The sequence below is a fragment of the Prunus avium genome, chromosome 5 (assembly GCF_965620075.1).
Source record: "Prunus avium chromosome 5, drPruAviu1.hap1.1, whole genome shotgun sequence".
Lineage (NCBI taxonomy): Eukaryota > Viridiplantae > Streptophyta > Magnoliopsida > Rosales > Rosaceae > Prunus > Prunus avium.
The window spans coordinates 27,982,379-28,004,743 of record NC_142288.1 but is presented as its reverse complement, the minus strand read 5'-3'; the positions used below and the strand labels follow the sequence as shown (position 1 = coordinate 28,004,743).

Below are 22,365 nucleotides of genomic sequence, written 5' to 3'. Positions count from 1 at the left end.
TACACAAGTAATTTCTTCCCAACTCATCATTCGTCATATAGCTGACAATTACTTAACTACATTTTAATAAATATATATACATATGCCCTAAAAAAAAACACTGACTTAGGAAGATATGCAGCAAATGCCAAGCCAATAATCTTGGTACAAACGCTTAACTCCATGAAAATTACAATAACATAAGTAATTTCTGCCGAACTCATCATTCATCATATAGCTTTGCATGCAACAGCTTCTTACATTACAGGTTTCCCTTTTTTATCTTCCTGGGTTTTTTCTGGTTGGCTTTTCCATGCTGTCTGGCACCTACTTCATACTATTACTACGTGGCGGCTACTCCAGCTTGGCTTCTTTCTTGGCCTCTTTCTACAAAACCCAATAATATTAAGACATGCAATTAATTGAGTCTTTTGATTCACGTCATTAAATAAATAAAAAGATTTCATGCAAACACATTTCTTTCACCTTTGACATTGGCGAGCAAGAACCTCACTACGAGTCACCTCCCACATAGAAAAAGTCTCATCCTGAGTTGTTCCCAGAGTGGTTTCTTCTTGTTTTGGCTGATTTAGACTAGTCACCATGTCCTCTTCTATGGGTTCATAATCTCCAAACTCACTGAGTCATAATAATGAGAAACCTTAATTATTACATAAAAATGGTAACATAATCCCAACGTACAAACATAACTTTAATAATGTAAACACAAGAAACATGAAGGAAACTTACGGCGTGAAGCAGAACTCAAGGAAGAACCAATCACGACCCTTGACATCCACAGGATGAACAGTTGAATTTATGGTCATGATCATATGTTTTCCTCCTTCAACAACAATTTGAAACGTGGTGATACAAAGATATTGAACCTTGGGATGTGCTTCACTATTGGGACTGCCAGTCTTGACATGGAAAAAGTCATGGTTACCCAAATGAACTAAATACCCTGTATTAAGGTCACAAAATGGCACTGGCGGACACGCAATCTCCAGACCACGCAATATAAACAGTGGGCTTAGGGAATATGCAATGCCACCATGATCACCTTTGTCCATCCTAAAGGAGAATGCTACAACCTCCTCCACCATAAGTGCATGTAAGGCATAGATTGTGTCTCCTACAACCACTGCCCTCCCTCGGAAAGGGGCATAAGAAGCAGAAGTCACTCTATTCCATTGGTTTCTACTCTCATGAAAAGCAACGACATCGGGATTCATGTCGGAGTCCCACAATGAAAACAAAATAACACCGTAACAAACGGCATAACCAATTATTTCCATACGGGTCCCATCATCATGATAAAATGGAAAAGAAGGCATTCGCTCCCAAACGTCTTGCTCAGGATCATATCTCTCGAAGGATGGTTCTGTAATTGGTTGTAAGCACGCTGGAGATGCAACATAGTAAAGCTTGTCATACGCAGACACAAGAGTTGCTAATGGTTTAGAGGCTAGATTGGGAGGAAGAGATGAAGAATATGACCCAATCTCCGTGTCAATAATATATCCGAATGACCTGGAAGAGTCTCCCACGAGAGGGTTATTATAACCTCCCTGTAGAAGGATGTATAATTCGGAGCGGTTGAAAATCCTTGCACCCTGAATGTAAAAACCATTAGAGAACTCATCCTCAACTTGAACAAATGGGGGTTCATGAGTGACTTCTCCTCCATGTTTGAACGTCACTTGATAGATTGCATCAGTATATTGGCCATCATAAAAAGACACCAATAAATATACAGATCTATCTTCCCTCTGATTTATTGTTGTCGATGGCACCATGGGAAAGCTGGACAGAGAAGAGAAAGATATATAGAACAAGTCAAGTTAATAGTTTCAAACACCTACCTACCTAGAGATTTAATAAATAAAGCAAGGTCAAAGCTAGAGAGATTTTAAAAACGAAAATTAATCGAAAATTTTAAAAAGAAAAAGAAAAAAAGTAACAGCAACAATGTGAATGAATAACATCAACAATTTTACAGAGAAACAAAAATTAAGAAGATGAGATGAATCCACTAAGCCATAATGCACTGACCTTGGGTAAGGATTAAAGGGTTCACGGCAGGGACTTTCGTAAATCTCCCTGAAATTTGGAGTCGTCGTCCTTTGGGATTGACTAGGGCTAGCAATAATGGCGCGTATCAGGCGAAGCTCCTCCATTATGGATTTCTGCTGGGCGGAAAGCTCGGCTAGAGATTTCTCCACTTTTGATTGACGAGGGGTGGGCTCAGCGGCGGAAGCCATCGTCAAGGTGATTGCCGGCATGTGACATCCGGGTTGAACAGGGCTACCACTACTGGCTTTTAGTAAGCGAAGCAGCTCCAATATTAATGTTTGCAATTCGAACTTTTGGGTTTTCTCGATCTCCGATATCTTGCCGAGAGATTTCTCCATCTCCCGTAACTTCCCATGGAGATCATGTTGGCGTGAAGCCATGGTCAAAGCATGGCCTTGATCCGAGGTGAGATCGGCTGCGGCGGCGGAAGGTTGAGATTTTTTCCAATACACCATGATACCAGATGATAGGCCTTCGCTATTGAAATGCTAAATTGAGGCACAGGGAATTTAGGGTTTGGGGATGTCGCTGCAGAGAGGAGTTTTATTATATGCTTGGTTGGGGGTGTGATATGAGGAAAGTTTCGTTACGCTTGGTTGTGGGTGGGTGTGATATGAGGAAAGTTTACAACTGGTGTAAAATTCTAGAGGCGGCTATTCTCTTTTCTTATACCACACAACTCATAAAACATGATTTATTTATCCTATATAGTTTCCCTATTTAAAATTTCTTTTTTTTTTCCTGTTTTATCATGCAATGTTTTTTTTTTGTTACCTGTTTTATGATATTTGGGTTTCTTACTCGTTTTTATGAGATTGGGGCTTTAGGGCCAGTTGATGAGTAAGTGGTTTAGTGCAAACCCCATATAATGCATATGCAGCTCTCCCTCTTGGATCTCTCTTTGATTCAGACCCGAAAAAAAAAAAGATCTCTCTTTGACTCCATATCCCTTCTTTGCTCTCGTTAATCAAAGGTGTATGCCCTTGTATCTCTCTTTCATTGCATATCGTTTTTGCTTCATTGTCCACAATAATCAAAGGTTAGCTTATGCTTTCTCATTTATATAATCTAGTTTTTGTTATATTTTCTTTTGAACGTTTGAGTAGTTTTTGTCTTGTCTTTTGAATATTGATCGACCAACAATACATCTTTATCTGTTTTTGTCTTCTGAACATTGATTCTTTATCAAACCAATAATACTAGGGACAGTAAATTTGAGTAGTCTCAAATAACTTGGCTCATGTCAAGTCAGAAAGCATAATTAATTAATTTGTTTTAATCTATATCTTATAATGGCAGAAGACATTAAAGTAAAACATTCAAAATCCCCACAAGCTGCCCTTGTTAATGAAAATACTAAAACAGAAGGGATAAAATAGTACATTCACAACTTATTTAAATTATATAAAAAAATAAAATAAAGGGCGCAATTGTCCATGAAAATAGGAGAAGTTGTCCAATAATAATGAGTGTAGTGTAGTCCTAAACATCTATCATAGGATAGTTTTATCTGTTTCTGTGTATGTTGTTTCGGGTCTGGTACAGTAAGCTGTTGTGCGGCTCTTTGTTGGCTTGCCCAGATTGACTGACTACTGTTATCTTTTGTTTTCTCAGTTTCGCATGTTGCTGTTGTCTCTCTCTTGTTTCCCTCTTATTTTTATCTGTTTTGTCTCACCTTCCTTAGTTTCCAACCTAACCTATTCGAATTTTTGTGGATTCTTATTTTATTTTAGATTTTTTTGAATTGGAGCGTCAGCAAAAAATTGAGGTATGGTGTTAAATATTGTGCTAAACTAGTGTTGGATTTTCTGTACTTACAAATTTGGTTGCCGAAGAAAGGCCTTTTCCCAATTGGAATTGTTGTCTCATCTTCCCTTTTTCCCTCTCATCTTGTCAGCGGAATTGTTTGAGTGCTATATTGTAATTACAATACTGGGATTACTTTTATTGTTATACAAAGTGTTTTATTTTGGGAATAACTTATATATATAAAAATAAATAAATAAAACAGAAGCGTCTTGCACTCCAAGAGCTGGGTTGTTTTCCGATTTTTTAAAAACATTTTCCCTTATTATTAGGGTGCTGATTCTAATTCTAAAACTCTCAGGAAATGGAAACTCAAATTGAGTTTTTTGAGTACATCACTGGAAAATATTACGATAATCATTCAAGTGACGTGGTTATGGGTGCACATGTGTTCTTTTATTCCTTTACCTATTCGAAGAATAAAAGTTCGTATGATGGTGAGCTTATATATAAAACCAACGGTGAAGTAATAGATGTGTCCTTCTTGAATATGGGCGAGGCGGTCGAAGAACAAATGGTTAAGCGAATTTATCATTCATCCTTAAGCGTATCCGATGAAGGAGTTCTCCGTCCGTGGATGTTTAAGCATTTCAAACAGAGTACGAGTGAGAGCGGATGGTGGGGTCTTTGTTATGATAGATTCGACATATCACTTTTTGATTGGGCAAAGAAGCTGGAAGTTACTAGATTTCTTGGTTGTTTTAACACTAAACTAGAGTGAGTACTTTTGAATTCTTTTGGGGTGAAATATAGTATGCTATTACATGTGTTTATGAATTTTGTTTTTTCTCTTTTCAGTTACCCAACCTATGTTAACAAATTGTGGAATCATCCATTTTTGATGACTCCTGATCGGAGGATGCGGTACATTGCTGAACTTCATCATAAACTTAAAACCACTCATAAATCTTTCCGCACCGAGTTGAACTCAAAAAAATTTCATAAGTTCGTCAATTGGAATGGACATCAAGTCTTCAGCTCTGTGGAGCCGTTTTTGATGAAAGTTTATACGCATGACAAACCATATAAAAATCGGCCGTCAGACCTTCTAAAGTTCCTGCGAAATGTCTATGAGCATTTTATGGATAGTAAAGAAGTGGACATTGAGCAGGTGGACGATGCTGTTAGAAGCCATTGGGGGGAGTTTGTGGATAACCTTCACCGCCGGTTTAAGATAATAAAATGACTTTATGTTGGATTGGATTTTATGTTGAATTTTCTTAATCTATTACCTTTAAAAAGCTATTTTCTGCTAGATGAGGGTGGTTTAATGTTTGTAAACAATTGTCCTAAGTTTAATTTACCTAGTTTCTGAGCATTTTGCTGTTGGGTTTGTCTGTCTCTCTTTTGATTTATTTATTTATTTTTTTTTTTTTTGGTGAACTCTCTTTTGATTTATAAGTACTATATGACTTGACATAATTTCTGAGCTTTACCTACTTCCTCTCTGGAACTTAGGCAATGTTCGTCCTTCATTCCAAGCAGAAGAGTTTTTGTACACTACCTCAATGACAAGGATAAGAGGGAAATCTTACCTGATTAACTGTACGATGTAAATGGATGGTGGACGATTGTTCAGCATGAACACTGACAATGTCAGAAGAGTGGGTGCTGCTACTGCCCTAGTTTGTTTATCTTCATCTAGGTAGCCCATTATTTTGATGTTCAAGTTCAACTCTTTTTCTGCAAGGAAGAGCATAATTTTTTCTCGAATAACATTGGTTTAAACTTTTTGAGAGCCTTGACTTGAGGCACCATATGTTAAATCCCTAGACGTGCGATTGTATCGACATTTTTGGTTGTTTACATCCACCTTCTATTTTTTTACATGGTTTAATTTATATTCCAACTCGAGCTCGATTGTCTTTGAGCTCCCAAACTTAATAGTGTATTGGCAGCATGCCTACAATCTGATTAACTTACAATAACTCCCATGAATTCGAATGTTGGCAGCAGTGTTTGCTCTCATACGATGTCATTTTCACAAAAGCTATCACCAAGGAAGATGGCAAAATTAGAAAAGGGCTATGATGTTCATGTTGGAAAAAATGGCTCACCTAAAGGATACAAAGGTTTTGGCGCTCAAAGGGAGAATTTGAAACTGCCTAAAAGCGACCGGTCGCTGGGAAGTTGCGACCGGTCGTTTCTGGGCAGATTCGAGGTCTGGAGCTAAACCAAGGAGCGACCGGTCGCCAGTTCTTTGTGACCGGTCGCAGGAAGCATGAGCGACCGGTCGTGTGACATTTGCGACCGGTCGTTTAGAAGCAGAATTCAAAGTCTGGAGGGAAACTTCTGGCGACTGGTCGCCCATTCCTGACGACCGGTCGCTCCAGTCGTGCTGTGACGTTTCCTTACGTGTTTTCAACTGTGTTTTCGATGGCTATCGCTTTCCACATGATTTCAGAGGCTTAGTGGGTCACTTCTGAGTTAAATGAATGTTGACTACCTGCTGGATAGTTGGGAGAGCACTCATGGCTAATTGGTTATCTTATTTTGAATAATCTCCTCCCCATTTTCTGGTTTAATGGAGGTGGCTGAGTGGGATTGTATTACCTACCTGATCTGACCCTTAGTCTAAGTGGTGACTAAAAGGAAAGAACGTGGAGGACAATCAGATATCCTATCTCTTGTCCATTGGCTTGTGTAGGTAATGGGGTGAAGTAAGATAACACAAGAGGAGAAAACAAGTTGTGTAATATGTAGTGGCAAAAGCTGGAAAACTAGAGTTTTTTTTTTTAGAGTTTCTAGTGAGAGTTTTCAGAGAAACTAAGGGAAGAGCAAGAGAGTTCTCTAAGTGTATCAAGGTGTTGAGCAAGGGTGTGAGAGAAACAGATTGTGAGGGTAGTGTTCTAAGGGGGTTTCCTTTGTAAACCAAAGTTGTAACATATCTTCATTAGTGAAATTTCTCAAGGTGATCACCAAAGAGGATGTAGGCAATTTGCTGAACCTCTATAAACACTTGTGTCATTTGTGCTTGGTTAATTTCTGTGTGTGTAAGACTCATCCATCATTGAGTTCTTTATCCAAAGTCCATCAACAACAAGATCTTAAAAGGGCAGTGAGTTAGTCATTCTAATTCACAACAGTTCATGTGTGATCATCACAGAGCATAAAGTCGCATGCTAGTTTTGAATTATACACAGAAATTTGGATTTGCTTTACAAAGCGTGGCTGAGGTTAAGAACCTTTTTCTTAAAATATAAAAAGTAAATAGGTGTAACACAAACTAACTATTTTCTCAAAATAAGTTTAGAAATTTGACCACAAGCTTTCATCTTCAGTTTGAGGATATATCTGGGGACCTGTTCATGCCTTCAACCAATACGTTTGCAACTGGTCTTTGAAACATGAGCCAAGGATTTGGTATTTTTTTACTTGAAACCTCCAAAAACAAAAACCTAGCAGTGAGCACCCACTAATCAGAAGCAGAACTTGATAGTGACCATTGATAAGAATCTTTGGGTTCCATATCAGTGATTGAAGGAGGAAGGTGTTCATTAGTCGCTCTTCGAGGCTGGTCTCTCCTTGGTCTACTTCCTTCCTGTAAGATGCAGATTAAAGTTAACACATCACTCAAGGACTAAAAGTTGAAGCAAAGGATGGCTATATTGGTCTGTTCTTATTTATTTTCTTCTTCTTATGTTCACCTTGGAATTTGGCTGACTTGGTTGATTTGACAATTGAGTTGCAGGACAGAAAGTATCACCATCCAGAGCTAGCTCCTCCTTGGAATACAAATACGACAATGATGACCTCTCCGATTAAGACATTATTACTCCAAATCTCAAGTGTGTGGCTGAGTTTCATCCTTTGGTTTCTTGTGGTGTCTTCTAAAATGGAAGAAGTGCTGTTGGTTGTTAATGTACTACTCTGTTTCCATTTTTTACTACGTTGTTATCATATTTAGTTGTCTGCTATGTTTCCATTGTTTAATATATGTGTTATCACATTTAGTTTTTTTGTTTCAATCTCCTCTTGTATTTTTCTTTCTGTTGTCAATTTTTTTCTTTTGCTTTCAAATGCTATCACTGCCCACTTGCAAGGCCGGTCTTGAAATTTTGAGGATCCTGTTCGAAACTTAAATTGGAACTCTCACATAATCTAATATAAAAATACTATATATATATATATATATATATATATATATATATTGCCATGACTTAAAGTCATAAAACAATTTTTTAATAAATAAAATTCATCATCAATTAGTATGTAATAACAATCACAAATTATTTTGTCCAAAAAAAAAAACACAAATCAAATTCATAAAAGTTTTAATGTTTTGAGTGGAAGAAAAGTTTTTTTTTTGTTTGGGTGTGATATATACTGCTGTTAGTTTAGTTGGATCTTTTCCATGCGCTAAAAACCAACTCCACCAAATACACTTTTGTGTCAATGTCCTGCACGGTGTAGTATATATATATACAGTTGTTATAATATTAATATATATAATATCGTAAAACAATTTCAAGGGCCCTGTGCAGTGGCGCCACTTGCACCTTGCCAGGGCCGCCTACTTATGAGTCAAATGATGCAGCTATGATGGTGATATAAATCCCTTAATAGGTAGTTCTTGTTAATTATGTAGTCAATTAATGTGTTAATTATGTAGTCAATTAATGTGTTGATTATGTAGTCAATTAATGTTTGGCACCTACTATGTTTGGCACCTACAATATTTGGGGGGCTTGACTAGGTTGGTTGCCTAACTAGGTTGGTTGCCTAACTTGGTTGGTTGCCTAACTTGGGGGGCTTAGGAACTTGTATATATATGTGTTGATTGTAAGTAATGTAAGACATAAGAAAGAATTCTAAAACCAGAAAATTATCTTCTCTCATTCTCACATTCTCATATTCTAGCTTATCTCTACACAAATCTCTACACTTTGTTTGGCATGGTATCAGAGCAATCGATTTTGGTTGCCTCTGCATAACCTTGTTTTACCTTGCTCTTACCTTGTTCTTGCCTTACCTTGCCTCTACTTAATCTTGCCCTTACTTCTTTGCTCCTATATTGTTCCAACACAAAATTTTTGTTGAGTTCCCTTTGTTGTTTTATCCTTCCGCTGCATATACTTATCCCTACGTAATTTTGTTTTTCCCTTATCCTTGCCATTGCTTTGCCTTTGCTTAAATCTTGACCTTGCCTTGCTGTGCCTATGCATAACCTTATCTTCCATAACCTTGTCCCTACATAATTCAAACTTGTGTCCCTTTGGTTACTTTGTTCTGTTGTACCCCTATTGTGTTCTTTAAATCTTCCGCTACATTTACGTATCCATACTTTCACACAAGACCCGCAACATGGCACCCAAGGCTGCTTATGTCATGACTACCGGTGAGTCTCCATCTCCTGCCTTACTCTCCGACTCCAACCCCGACTCAGGTACACGCTCTACTACATGGATAATTGATACTGGTGCCACTGATCATATGACTTTTGACTCCACTGTTTTTTCCACCTTATCTCCTAAATCTCATTATCCTTACATCACTAGTGCCAATGGGGCTTCTTCTAATGTTGCTGGAGAAGGGACTATATCACTTTCCCCTAAATTATCTTTATCTCATACACTACTTGTCCCCTCTATTAAATGCAATTTGTTGTCTGTTGGGAAATTCCTTGACTCACATAATTGTTATGCCACATTCTATCCTTCTCATTGTAAGTTTCAGGACCTTACGACTCACGAGACGATTGGGCATGGTAAAAGGAGAGGGGGGTTGTATACCTTGACGGTCTCATCACCACCACGAGCTATCCATGTTCAAAACTCACGTGCTCAACAACAGATTTGGCTATGGCATCGTCGCTTAGGACATCCATCATTTGGCTACCTTCGACGACTGTTTCCATCTTTATTCCGAGGTTTAGTTGATTCTCAGTTTCAGTGTGAAACCTGTGTGTTGGCCAAGAGCCATCGCACTGTATTTCCATCAAGTGATAGTAAAACAGAATTTCCTTTTGAGTTGATTCACTCCGATGTTTGGGGCCCTGCTAAAGTCTCTTCTACTGGCAAGAGGTGGTTTGTTACATTTATAGATGACTGCACCCGCATGACATGGGTGTACTTGCTCACCCATAAAAGTGATGTTACTACCACAATCCGTGAATTCCATGCTATGATCACCACTCAGTTCCAAGCATCCATCAAAGTGTTCCGGTCCGACAATGGTGGGGAGTATGTAAATGGTGCCTTGGCTCAATTCTTCAAGGACCAAGGCATCATCCATCAAACCTCCACACCCTTCACTCCACAACAAAATGGTGTCGCCGAACGGAAGAATCGCCAATTACTTGAAGTTGCCCGTGCCTACATGCTTGATAAATCTGTTCCTCACCACTTATGGGGTCATGCTCTTCTCTCTGCAGTCTATGTGATTAATCGGGTACCTAGTAGCGTTTTGAATTTCCAAACTCCACTAAATACCTTGGCTCATCACATCTCTCTTCCTACCATCCTCAAGTTGCCTCCTCGTGTGTTCGGTTGTGTTGTTTATGCTCATGTTCCTTCTCATCAACGGAGTAAGCTGGATCCATGTGCCCTCCGATGTGTGTTCGTTGGATATGGCTTGAATAAAAAAGGATACAAGTGTTACCATCCTCCTACTCAAAAACTCTTTGTCACTATGGATACCACTTTTCATGAAGATTTGGCTTACTTTATGGTTTCCAAGACCCCTTCTCTTCAGGGGGAGAGGGGGAGTGAAGAGAAGGACTTGTCATTTGAAGAGAAGATCGAAACAAATGCTGAAAAAAACGTTGAAGATTCTCACGAAGTGCCCCAGGCGACCGGTCGTGACCCATTGACAACCAGTCACAAAGTACCCCATGCAACCGGTCGTGAAGAATCTAGTGACCGGTCGTTTTTTCATAGAGTTGAAAATTCTGAAGAAAATCATGATTTGTTCAGTCCTGACCTCAGTGAAGACCTTGAGACTATGGAACCAGAAGGTGATCCAGATGCCCCTGATGATCAACTACAAAATACAACCCCTCCTGCCCTGCCATCGCATCATTCGTCTAGTGATGAAGAAGTACTTGAGGTAATCACTGAACCACCTAATGTTGCACCATATACACTTCCACCTAGATCCACTAGGGGAAAACCTAAACCTCAATATTGCCCTGACCTTAATGCTAAATCTAAATATCCCATCAATAACCATGTGTCCACTCATAGATTGTCAAAGTCATATGCATCATTTGTCAATCAATTATCTACTGTATGTGTTCCAAGTAAGTGGCAGGATGCTGTGACAGATTCTAGATGGACTGAAGCAATGGAAATTGAAATGGAAGCTTTGAAAAAGAATTCTACATGGGAAATGGTTCCTTTACCACATGGGAAGAAACCAGTTGGATGTCGGTGGATATACACTGTTAAATACAAAGCTGATGGATCCATAGACCGATACAAAGCTCGATTAGTGGCCAAGGGATATACACAAACATATGGAATTGACTACCAGGAGACGTTTGCACCAGTTGCCAAAATCAATACTGTACGTGTTCTCATATCCTTGGCTGCAAATCTTGACTGGCCACTGCTGCAATATGATGTAAAAAATGCATTTCTTCATGGGGACTTACAAGAAGAAGTATATATGGATCCACCACCAGGGATTCCTATGACATCCGGTCCTAATACCGTATGCAAGCTAAGAAAATCTCTGTATGGGCTAAAGCAATCACCCAGAGCCTGGTTTGGGAGATTTACTGATTCCATGAAGCGATTTGGGTACACTCCGAGTAGCTCAGATCACACATTGTTCTTAAAGCGTCGTGGTGGAAAGCTTACGGCCCTGATCATCTATGTAGATGATATGGTGGTTACTGGTAATGACAATGAAGAGATGCAGAATCTACAGAAGCTCCTTGGAAGTGAATTTGAGATGAAGGAACTGGGTGAGTTACAATACTTTCTTGGCATTGAGGTTGCTAGATCTAAACATGGCATATTTCTATCCCAAAGAAAGTATGTGTTAGATTTGTTGACAGAAACAGGAATGCTGGATTGCAAGCCAGCTGACACACCTATTGAACAGAATCACAAATTGGGAATGTATCCAGATCAAGCTCCTACTGATAAAGAAAGGTATCAAAGGTTAGTTGGGCGATTGATTTATCTATCCCACACACGCCCTGACATAGCTTATGCTGTGAGTATGGTAAGCCAATTCATGCATCAACCAAGTGAAGCTCACATGAATGGAGTAATACGGATAATGCGATACTTGAAGACTGCCCCTGGAAAAGGATTGATGTTCTCCAAACATACACACATGGATCTTGAAGGATACACTGATGCTGATTGGGCAGGGTGTATCACGGATAGACGTTCAACTTCTGGATATTTTACATTTGTGGGTGGTAACTTAGTTACTTGGAGGAGTAAGAAACAAAGAGTTGTAGCAAGATCCAGTGCTGAAGCCGAGTTTAGAGGAATGGCTCAAGGAGTATGTGAATTGCTTTGGTTGCGGAGATTACTAAAGAATCTTGGCATTAAACAAGTGAATGCCACAAACCTATATTGTGACAATAAAGCTGCCATCGAGATAGCACATAATCCAGTACAACACGACCGTACTAAACATGTGGAAGTCGATCGACACTTCATCAAAGAAAAATTGGAAAAAAAGATGATTAAGTTTCCGTTCGTAAACTCAGAAAATCAACTGGCTGATATTCTGACAAAGGCAGTATCAAGTAGAGTTTTCAATGAGTCTATTGACAAGTTGGGCATGCGTGACATCTTTGCACCAACTTGAGGGGGAGTGTTAATTATGTAGTCAATTAATGTGTTAATTATGTAGTCAATTAATGTGTTGATTATGTAGTCAATTAATGTTTGGCACCTACTATGTTTGGCACCTACAATATTTGGGGGGCTTGACTAGGTTGGTTGCCTAACTTGGTTGGTTGCCTAACTTGGGGGGCTTAGGAACTTGTATATATATGTGTTGATTGTAAGTAATGTAAGACATAAGAAAGAATTCTAAAACCAGAAAATTATCTTCTCTCATTCTCACATTCTCATATTCTAGCTTATCTCTACACAAATCTCTACACTTTGTTTGGCAGTTCTAGTATTCGTAGGTTCTGATAATCTACTTCTGAGCGATGCATTTATGTAAAGTTCCTGGTCTGTCTACTTCTGTCAAGATTCTAATATTGCACCGCTCCCCTGTTTTGTTGTAACTTGGAACTGTTTTTTGTTTTGGTCTGATGTTGTTGTAACTGTTTGATCATGAATAACATTTGCATATTTTCGGGTACACTGTGTTTGTGTATGTACATTGTACACACTTCATATATAGTCCCCTTCCTAAGCATTTTTTCATTCATGAATCATCCTTTCAAAAAGTTAGACAAATTGGAAACCGTTTAGACATCTAATTGTTTGCTACAAAATCAATGAGCACAATGCTTCAAAAAAGTACCAAAATTTCAATAATTTAATTAAGTGGTCAAATGATATTGGATTCAAGTGATTTTTTTGTAGATGATCTTTGAATGAATATCTACAAAATAGATGGTTTGAATTAGTGAAATAGAATGCGAAGTGGAGCCTACAGAGGTGTATATTTAACGATCCCTCAAATAAGCTTATCATTGGCAGTATTTTCAACCTTTTTATGATTCAACAACAACAATAGCAAGCAAGTGAGAATAAGGGTCCGATAAGAACGAAGACATCATTGCTTTCGATGTCTGTTGTAATTATGCCATTGTTCAAAGACCCGAAACAAACTTCTCAATCAACCATTCTCAGACATTGAATTGGTATACATTTGATTTGGTTTTGCTGTAATTATGTACCTACAATCACCTAAGGCACAGCTCAAAATCAAAACCTTGAACACAGTAAATAAATAAAAGTCGAAAATAATTCACTTGTTAGAAAGAAAAAAAAAGTATTAAATTATCAACAAAAAAATATAATTTTTCTTTATTTTTTTCATTTAATTTTATATGCTCTCAAGAAGCATATACAAGTTTTAGCCTCTACAGCTCTAGCACATTGGATCACATTGAAAGTCAACAAATTTACTTTGCCACTAGAGACCTAAGAATATAAGCAAACATATAAATTCTTACCTGAAATCAATTATCACCAATCCATAGATTAACTAACCCTCCCATATCGTAATTCAATAAACGAATATATATTTATATATATGTGGGGGTGAAAATAGCACTGAGTTAGGAAGATATGCAGCAAATGCCACACCTTCTTACATTACAGGGTGTTTTTTTTGTCTTCCACTCGTAATCACTCCCTCCTCCATGTTTTGGGTTTGCGGTACCCAATAATATATTGATTCATGTCATTAAATAAATAAAAAGATTTTATTGTAAACACATTTCTTTCACCTTAGCCATGGGCAAGCAAGAAGTTTACGATGAGTCCCCTCATGGATCAAAAACAGCTTATCATGTTCATCCAAAGTGGTTTCTTCTTGTTTTGGTTGATTCATACTAGTCACACTCTCCTCTTCTATGGGTTCGTAATCCTCGCACTCACTGAGTCATAATAATGAGAAACCTTATTACATACCAAATGTAAAATAATTCCAACATGCAAATGTAATTTTATTGATGAAAACACAAGAAACGTGAAGAAAACTTACGGTGTGAAGCAGAACTCAAGTGAGAACCATTCACGGCCCTTGATATCCACAGGATGAACAGTTGAATGTATGGTCTGGATCACGGGTCTTCCTCCTTCTCCAACAATAATTTGAAACGTCGTGATACAAAGATATTGAACCACGGGACATGCTTCGCCATTGGGACTGCCAGTCCTGACATGAAGAAAGTCTTTATTACCCAAATGAACCAAATACCCTGTCTTAAGCTCACGAAATGGCACTGGTGGACGCGCAATCTTCAGGCCACGCAATATAAATTGTGGGTTTAGGGAATATGCAATGCCACCGTCTTCACCTTTGTCCATCCTAAATGAGAATGCTATAATCACCTCCTCCATAAGCGTATGTAAGGCATAGATAGTGTCGCCTACAACCACGGCTCTCCCTCGGAAAGAAGCATAAGAAGCAGAAGTCACTCGATTCCATTGATTTCTATTCTCATGAAAAGCAACGACATAGGGATTCATGTAGGAGTCCGACAATGAAAACAAAATAACGCCATATCAAACGGCATAACCAATTATTTTCACATGGCTCCCATAGTCATGATAAAATGGAAAAGAAGTCATTCCCTCCCAAAGGTCTTGATCAGGATCATATCTCTCGAACGAGGGCTCCTTAATTGGTGGTGAGCACGCTGGAGATGCAAGATAGTAAAGCTTGTCATAAGCAGACACAAGAGTTCCTACTGGTTTTGAGGCTATGCTAGGAGGAAGAGATGAACAATATGACCCAGTCTTTGTGTCAATACTATATCCTGATGGCCTGCAAGATTTGGCCCCAGGAGCTTTATTATAATTTATAACCGTCCTGTGGAATGATGTATAATTTGGAGCGGTTGAAAATCCTTGCACCCTTGATGTGAAAACTGTCATAGTACTCCGTGACAAGTCCAACTACTGGGGGTTCATGAGTGACTCCTCCGTGTTTGAATGTCACTTTATAGATTCAATCAGTGTATTCGCCATCATAAAAAGACACAAATAAATATACAGATCTATCTTCCCCCTGATTTATCGTCATCGATGCATGCTCTGGCTCCACGGAAAAGCTGGACAGAGAAGAGAGAGATATATAGAACCAGTCAAATTAATATTTTCAAAGACCTACCTACCTAGAGAGATTTAATGAATAAAGGAAGGTAAAATCCGCACCATTTATTTTAGTAAGCATATATACACAGAAACAAATACAAACAAAACAGTAAATATTAAAGAGTAATAGAACGGTCACAATTAACTGCAAATTTCAATTGTAAAATAACATCGGATTCCTCAGAAAATATAACACAGTTTTTGCAAGAAAACAACTCAAAGGAACTGATAAAGGCGCTCGAAATAGGAGCTGGTAATCCAATTCAATTTCAAGAATATGTAACACAAGTGAACTGAATGGTAGCAAAGAGATATAAAACGTCTTGTAGCATCAAGATAGCCGAAAAAAATAGTCCAACCAAGAATCTTTAAATATAATTAAAGATGCATGCAAAATTCTCCGAAAACTAAACAAAAAGAAAATTGATCAATTTTTTTTAAGAAAAAAAACAACAACAACAATGCGAAAGAAGAACATCAACAATTTTACAGAGAACAAAATTTAGAAGATAAGATGAAATCCACTAAGCCATAAGGCACTGACCTTGGGTGTGTTGTGAATTAATGACTAACTCACTGCCCTTTTAAGATCTTGTTGTTGATGGACTTTGGACAAAGAACTCAATGATGGATGAGTCTTACACACACACACATAAATTAACCAAGCACAAATGATACAAGTGTTTATAGAGGTTCAGCAAATTGCCTACATCCTCTTTGGTGATCACCTTGAGAAATTTCACTAATGAAGATATGTTACAACTTTGGTTTACAAAGGAAACCCCCTTAGAACACTACCCTCACAATCTGTTTCTCTCACACCCTTGCTCAACACCTTGATACACTTGGAGAACTCTCTTGCTCTCCCCTTGGCTGTCTTGACAAAACTGAAAACTCTAACTCTCTCAACTCAACTTCTGCTTCAGCCACTTCCTAATTATCCAACTTGTTTTCTCCTCTTGTGTTATCTTACTTCACCCCATTTCCTACACAAGCCAATGGACATAAGATAAGACACAATCTTTGTCCTCCACGTTCCTTCCTTTAGTCACCACTTAGACTAAATGTCAGATCAAGTAGGTAAATGATATCCCACTCAGCCACCTCCCACTTACACCAGAAAATGGAGAGTGATCTCTTTGAAATAAGATAACCAACTAGCCATGAGTGCTCTCCCAACTTATCCAGCAGGTAGTCAACATTCATTTAACTCAGAAGTGACCCACTAAGCCTCTGAAATCATGTGGAAAGCGATAGCCATCGAAAAACACAGTTGAAAACACGTAAGGAAACGTCACAGCACGACTGGAGCGACCGGTCGCCAGAGGTTTTCTCTCCAGACGTTGAATCTGCTTCTAAAAGACCGGTCGTAAAAGCCATGCGACCGGTCGCTTGTGCTCCTGCGACCGGTCGCAAAGATCTGGCGACCGGTCGCTCCTTGGTTTAGCTCCAGACCTCGAATCGGCCCAGAAACGACCGGTCGCAACTTCCGAGCGACCGGTCGCTTTTAGGCAGTTTCAAATTCTCCCTTTGAGCGCCAAAACCTTTGTATCCTTTAGGTGAGCCATTTTTCCAACAGGGTGAGGATTAAAGGGCTCACGGTTGGGACTGTCGTCAATCACCGTGAAATTTGGAGTCGTCGTGGATTGACTGGGGGTAGCATTACTGGAGCGTATTAAACGAAGCTCCTCCAGTATTGATTTCTGCAAATCGGCCAATTGGAGTTGCTGGGCAGAAAGCTGGGCCGATAGTTGTGCAGAAAGCACCTCCGATAACTTCGTCAAGGCACGGTATTGAGCAGGGGTGAGATCAGCGGCCGCGGAAGTCAGCCTGGGACTGCCGGGTGGAACGGGAATACCGCTACTGGCGCTTAGTAGGCCAAGCAGCTCCAGTATTGATGTTTGCAATTCGAACTTTTGGGTTTTCTCTATCTCCGATATATTGACAGGAGATTTCTCCATCTCCGGTAACTACCCCTGTGGATCATATTGGCGGGAAGTCATGGTCAAGACATGGCCTTAACCCAAGATGAAGGTTGAGATTTTTGCCAATGCACCATGATACCAGATGATAGGGCCTTCGCTACTGAAATGCAAAGGCAAAGGGAATTTAGGGTTTGGGGATGCCGCTGTAAAGGGGTGTTTTATTATGCTTGGTTGCGGGTGTGATATGAGGAAAGTTTCGTCATGCTTGGTTTGGGCGGAGAAATTATAGAATGGTATACCATGTCAGCTAGTGATATTTTTATTGAAATATTGCCACGTATCTTTTTTTTAAAATAAAATTTAAGGGTTCGTTTGATAACCATTTCAATTTTAGTTTTTAGTTTTCATTATTTGTGCTAGATTATAGAGGAAGATGAGAGTGAGAATGGGAGTGAGGATGAGATTGAGAGAGAGAATGAGAGGGAAGGATGGGAGGGAGGAGTAACAAAGTGAAAACAAAAACTTGAAGGTGAAAACAACTTCAAATATATTTCAGTTTTTAGTTTTTGTTTTCGCTTTTGTTACTCCTCCCTCCCATCTTCCCCTCACATCTTCTGTCTCAATCCTATCTCCACTTTCATTCTCACTTCCATTCTCCCTATTTTTTCTCTATACTCTAGCACAAAAAATGAAAACTAAAAACTAAAATTGAAATGGTTATCAAACGGGCCATAAACTGTTTTTCCAACTAGATATTGGGTTTAGTTAAGTTTATCACAATCCATGGGGCCCAAAACCTTATCTCTGCATATCAAGAATTTCTTGGGGCTTTTTAGTTAAGATTGCTTTACACATCATTCTGAATGCGTTTCTTGGATCTTTTCTTGTCAAGCCCATACGTGATTGAGAGCAAAATTGGATAAGAGAACTTGGATATGGAGGTTTTGATGTATATGAAAGCAACCTAGATGAGGAGGTTGAAGTATTAGGGGGAGGTAATCAAAACAGAGAAAGGGCGCGGCGGAGGGGGATTACAAACTGCATAGAGGTGGGAGGGACGGTGAGGCGGAGGGGGACTGCGAACTGGATAGAGGTTGAAGGCTGTCTAGCTCTTTGTTTTGTTTTTTAAAATTCTGAAGGGTAAAATTGGAACCCAATGTCTAGCTGGAATAACAATTTAAATTTTCTTTTAAAAAGTAGACATGGCAAATTCTATGTGAAAGTATCACCAGTTGAGATGGTGATACTGTATCACTTTATAATTTCTCTATTGGGAGTTGTCATCTTACTATTTTGATAAGCCAACATTTTATGGTGTTTATATCTATCATTTTTTGGTAGAGATACTCACCTAATTCTCTAGGACATAATCCCGTTTTATTTATTTATTTCGTCCCTCATCATCAATAAAATACCAATAATGCTATTTGGACATACAAGATTGACCACATTAACTGACCACCTTATGTGGGAGCTTATGTGGTTATGTCATGTCACTTAATAAATATTGCATGCAGATTCTATTTTCCCTTTTATTTATTTATCTTTTCAATCTCATGCTCAAGCCACACCCAATTGCATACCCAGTTTTTCGAGAATGAGCGATTTTATTTTAATAAGAATGAAGTATTATATATTGTCCTCTGCATGCTAAAGCATCAAGGATGATCACAGGAGGTTCCTGAAATCATGAAGATGTTGTAGGCAAAGAAACAACAAATTTAGCTAAACGATGGGCCACTTTGGTTGGCCTCACGAAAGACAAAATTAATAGAAATATCTTGTAGCTGACTCACTAACAGTCTACAATCTGAAATCAGAACACTCAAACAGAAGGATATGTCATCGTATGGAGCAGTGACTCACTAGCATACCCAGTTTTTAATTGGCCACGATTTAGCTGTGGACATTCAGAGGGCTGGACAAGAAACAAAGTGACGGAGAGAGTGTGGGGAAGAGGAGAGAGAAGCGAGAAGGGTCGGGAAGGGGGAAGATTAAAAAGATTCACAACTGCTTTAGTTTTGTAAAACGTGGCCTTCTCGTAATCATTTTTCAGTATTTAACTTGTTTACAAAGGTCTTCTCGCTTTGCAATGATGATGTCAAAATCCCTTCTCTCTTTGATAAAAATGTCATCTTCAGGCTCTAAAGAAAAATATAGGACGCATAAAAAACTCCATGCACATTAATAAAAAATGTCATATTCTGGCTCTCAGAAAAATAAAGCTTTGGGAAGAGAAGGGAGGAAAATGGAGAAAGAAACAAAGCTTTGGGAAGGAAAAATTTCCCCGTAAAGACACAATGAGAAATAATGATTTTTTTCATCTAGCAATTGCAATTTGCTTATAGAGAGATGTGAAAATATAAATGTAAGAGAGATAAAATAGAGTGGAAACTTTAATGAAAGATTATTTTCAGCACATAATTATTTTTTAAAAAGTAAAAATTAATTTGTCATGTGATATTTAATCACATCTATTCATAGTATCAAAATTGTGTCAAAGTTGTGAAAACTGTGTTAAAATTTGTGTAAAAAACAAACTGCCACAGATCCGAGCCCCTATGCCGGGAAAAAATTTGCACTATATATGTTAGGAAGATATGCAGCAAATGCCAAGCCAATATCTTGATACAAATGATTAACTATATGAAAATTGCAATAACCCTTAATCCAAAATTGACAATTATTACACAAGTAATTTCTTCCCAACTCATCATTCCTCATATAGCTGACAATTACTTAACTACATTTTAATAAATATATATACATATGCCCTAAAAAAAACACTGAGTTAGGAAGATATGCAGCAAATGCCAAGCCAATAATCTTGGTACAAACGCTTAACTCCATGAAAATTACAATAACCCATAATCCAAAATTGACAATTACATAAGTAATTTCTGCCGAACTCATCATTCATCATATAGCTTTGCATGCAACAGCTTCTTACATTACAGGTTTCCCTTTTTTATCTTCCTGGGTTTTTTCTGGTTGGCTTTTCCATGCTGTCTGGCACCTACTTCATACTATTACTGTTGGCGAGTAGAGCATATCCTATTTTATTTGGGTTTTATTTATTTTTCCTTTTGTGTAGATATTATGTAATTAGGATTCCACTTATTTCCTAATTAAACCCTACTAGGGTTTGTAACCTGTATTATAAATACCTCCTTTCGGAGAATGAAATACATCTGAAAATATTCTACCCATATTTTTTGACTTGGTATCAGAGCCGACTTTCTGGTGACCTATGTGTGTTGTGCCCACTCGTGTTCTACTGTGTGCCCTAATTTCTTTAGGGTTCTTGTGCCTGCGCCTTTGTCGTGTTCCGCTGTGTGCTCTGTCGTGTTCGTGCCTCTATTTCCTGTGCTTTTGCTGTGTTCCGCTGTGTGCATCTGCCTTTACTGTGTTCGTGCCTCTATTGTCTTCGTGCATCTACCTCTACTGTGTTCGTGCCTCTACTGTGTGCCTCTACTGTCTTCGTACATCTGCCGGATTTGTGTCTGTGCTGTGTTCTGTTGTATACTCTGCGTGATTTGTTGGGTTTCTGCTACAATCATGGGTGATAATTCCATTGTTGGTGCTGCTGCTGCTTCTGCGAATTTGCGTGTTTCTGACTCTATTCCAGGTACTGGCTCTAATACTTGGATAATTGACAGTGGTGCTTCTGATCATATGACTTATGATGCTAAATTTTTTGATGAGTTGTCTAGTAACACCCGTAACCTATACATAACTAGTGCTAATGGCTTGCCCTCTCCAATTATTGGCGAGGGCACCATTTCTCTCACCCCAACTTTGTCCTTGTCTCATGCGTTATTAGTTCCCAATATCCATTGTAACTTGTTATCTGTTGGTCGCTTACTTGATACACTTAATGCTTCTGCTACTTTCTATCCTACCCATTGCTCTTTTCAGGATCTTAGGACTCACGAGATGATTGGGCATGGTAAACGGATAGGGGGGTTATATTATTTGACGTTGCCTTCTGCACCAGTTCGTGATCGTGTCGTTAATACTGTTCAAAGTTGCAGTGTCAAAGACAAACAACAAATTTGGTTATGGCATCGTCGCTTGGGACACCCGTCATTTGGCTACCTTAAGCGTCTGTTTCCATCTTTATTCCGCTCCTGTGATAAGTCCAGTTTTAAGTGTGAGACATGTATTTTGGCCAAGAGCCATTGCACTGTATTTCCTTTAAGTGACAGTAAAGCTGCAAAGCCTTTTGATTTAGTGCATTCTGATGTGTGGGGTCCGGCTCGCGTTACTTCGAACGGATTTCGTTGGTTCGTCACATTTATTGATGATTGTACCCGACTTACTTGGGTTTTCTTGCTGAAAAATAAACATGATGTTGTTTCCATCCTTCCAGAGTTTTGTACTATGGTGTCTACTCAGTTTCATGCTCGGGTCAAAGTATTTTAGACAGACAACGGAGGTGAATATGTGAATAATACTTTAGCGTCTTTCTTCCGTACTCAAGGGATTATTCACCAAACGACAACCCCTTTTACTCCTCAACAAAATGGTGTGTCTGAAAATATAAATGTAAGAGAGATAAAATAGAGTGGAAACTTTAAATTAAAGATTATTTTCAGCACATAATTATTTTTTTAAAAGTAAAAATTAATTTGTCATGTGATATTTAATCACATCTATTCATAGTGTCAAAATTGTGTCGAAGTTGTGAAAACTGTGTTATAAAATTTGTGTAAAAAACAAAGTGCCACGGATCCGAGCCCCTATGCCAGGAAAAAATTAGCACTATATGTTAGGAAGATATGCAGCAAATGCCAAGCCAATAATCTTGATACAAATGATTAACTATA

At 38.6% G+C, this 22,365-nt stretch overlaps 1 protein-coding gene across 1 annotated transcript; it reads right to left on the bottom strand.

Annotated features, from left to right (window-relative positions):
- Positions 1–725: 725 nt before the first annotated feature.
- On the bottom strand, positions 726–2,709 carry LOC110762406 (uncharacterized). Its single transcript, XM_021965043.2, has 2 exons — positions 2,035–2,709; positions 726–1,785 (listed from the first exon to the last, which is right to left on the bottom strand). Exons 1-2 carry the CDS (start codon positions 2,508–2,510, stop codon positions 726–728), a joined length of 1,536 nt encoding a protein of 511 aa, XP_021820735.2. The 5' UTR covers positions 2,511–2,709.
- Positions 2,710–22,365: the final 19,656 nt, after the last annotated feature.

Excerpts from the sequence above, each read along its gene's own strand:
- LOC110762406 (XM_021965043.2), bottom strand. The coding sequence starts at position 2,510 with ATGGTGTATTGGAAAAAATCTCAACCTTCCGCCGCCGCAGCCGATCTC. Across the intron at positions 1,786-2,034 it reads CCCTTTAATCCTTACCCAAG|CTTTCCCATGGTGCCATCGA; the intron begins GTCAGTGCATTA and ends TTCTCTGTCCAG.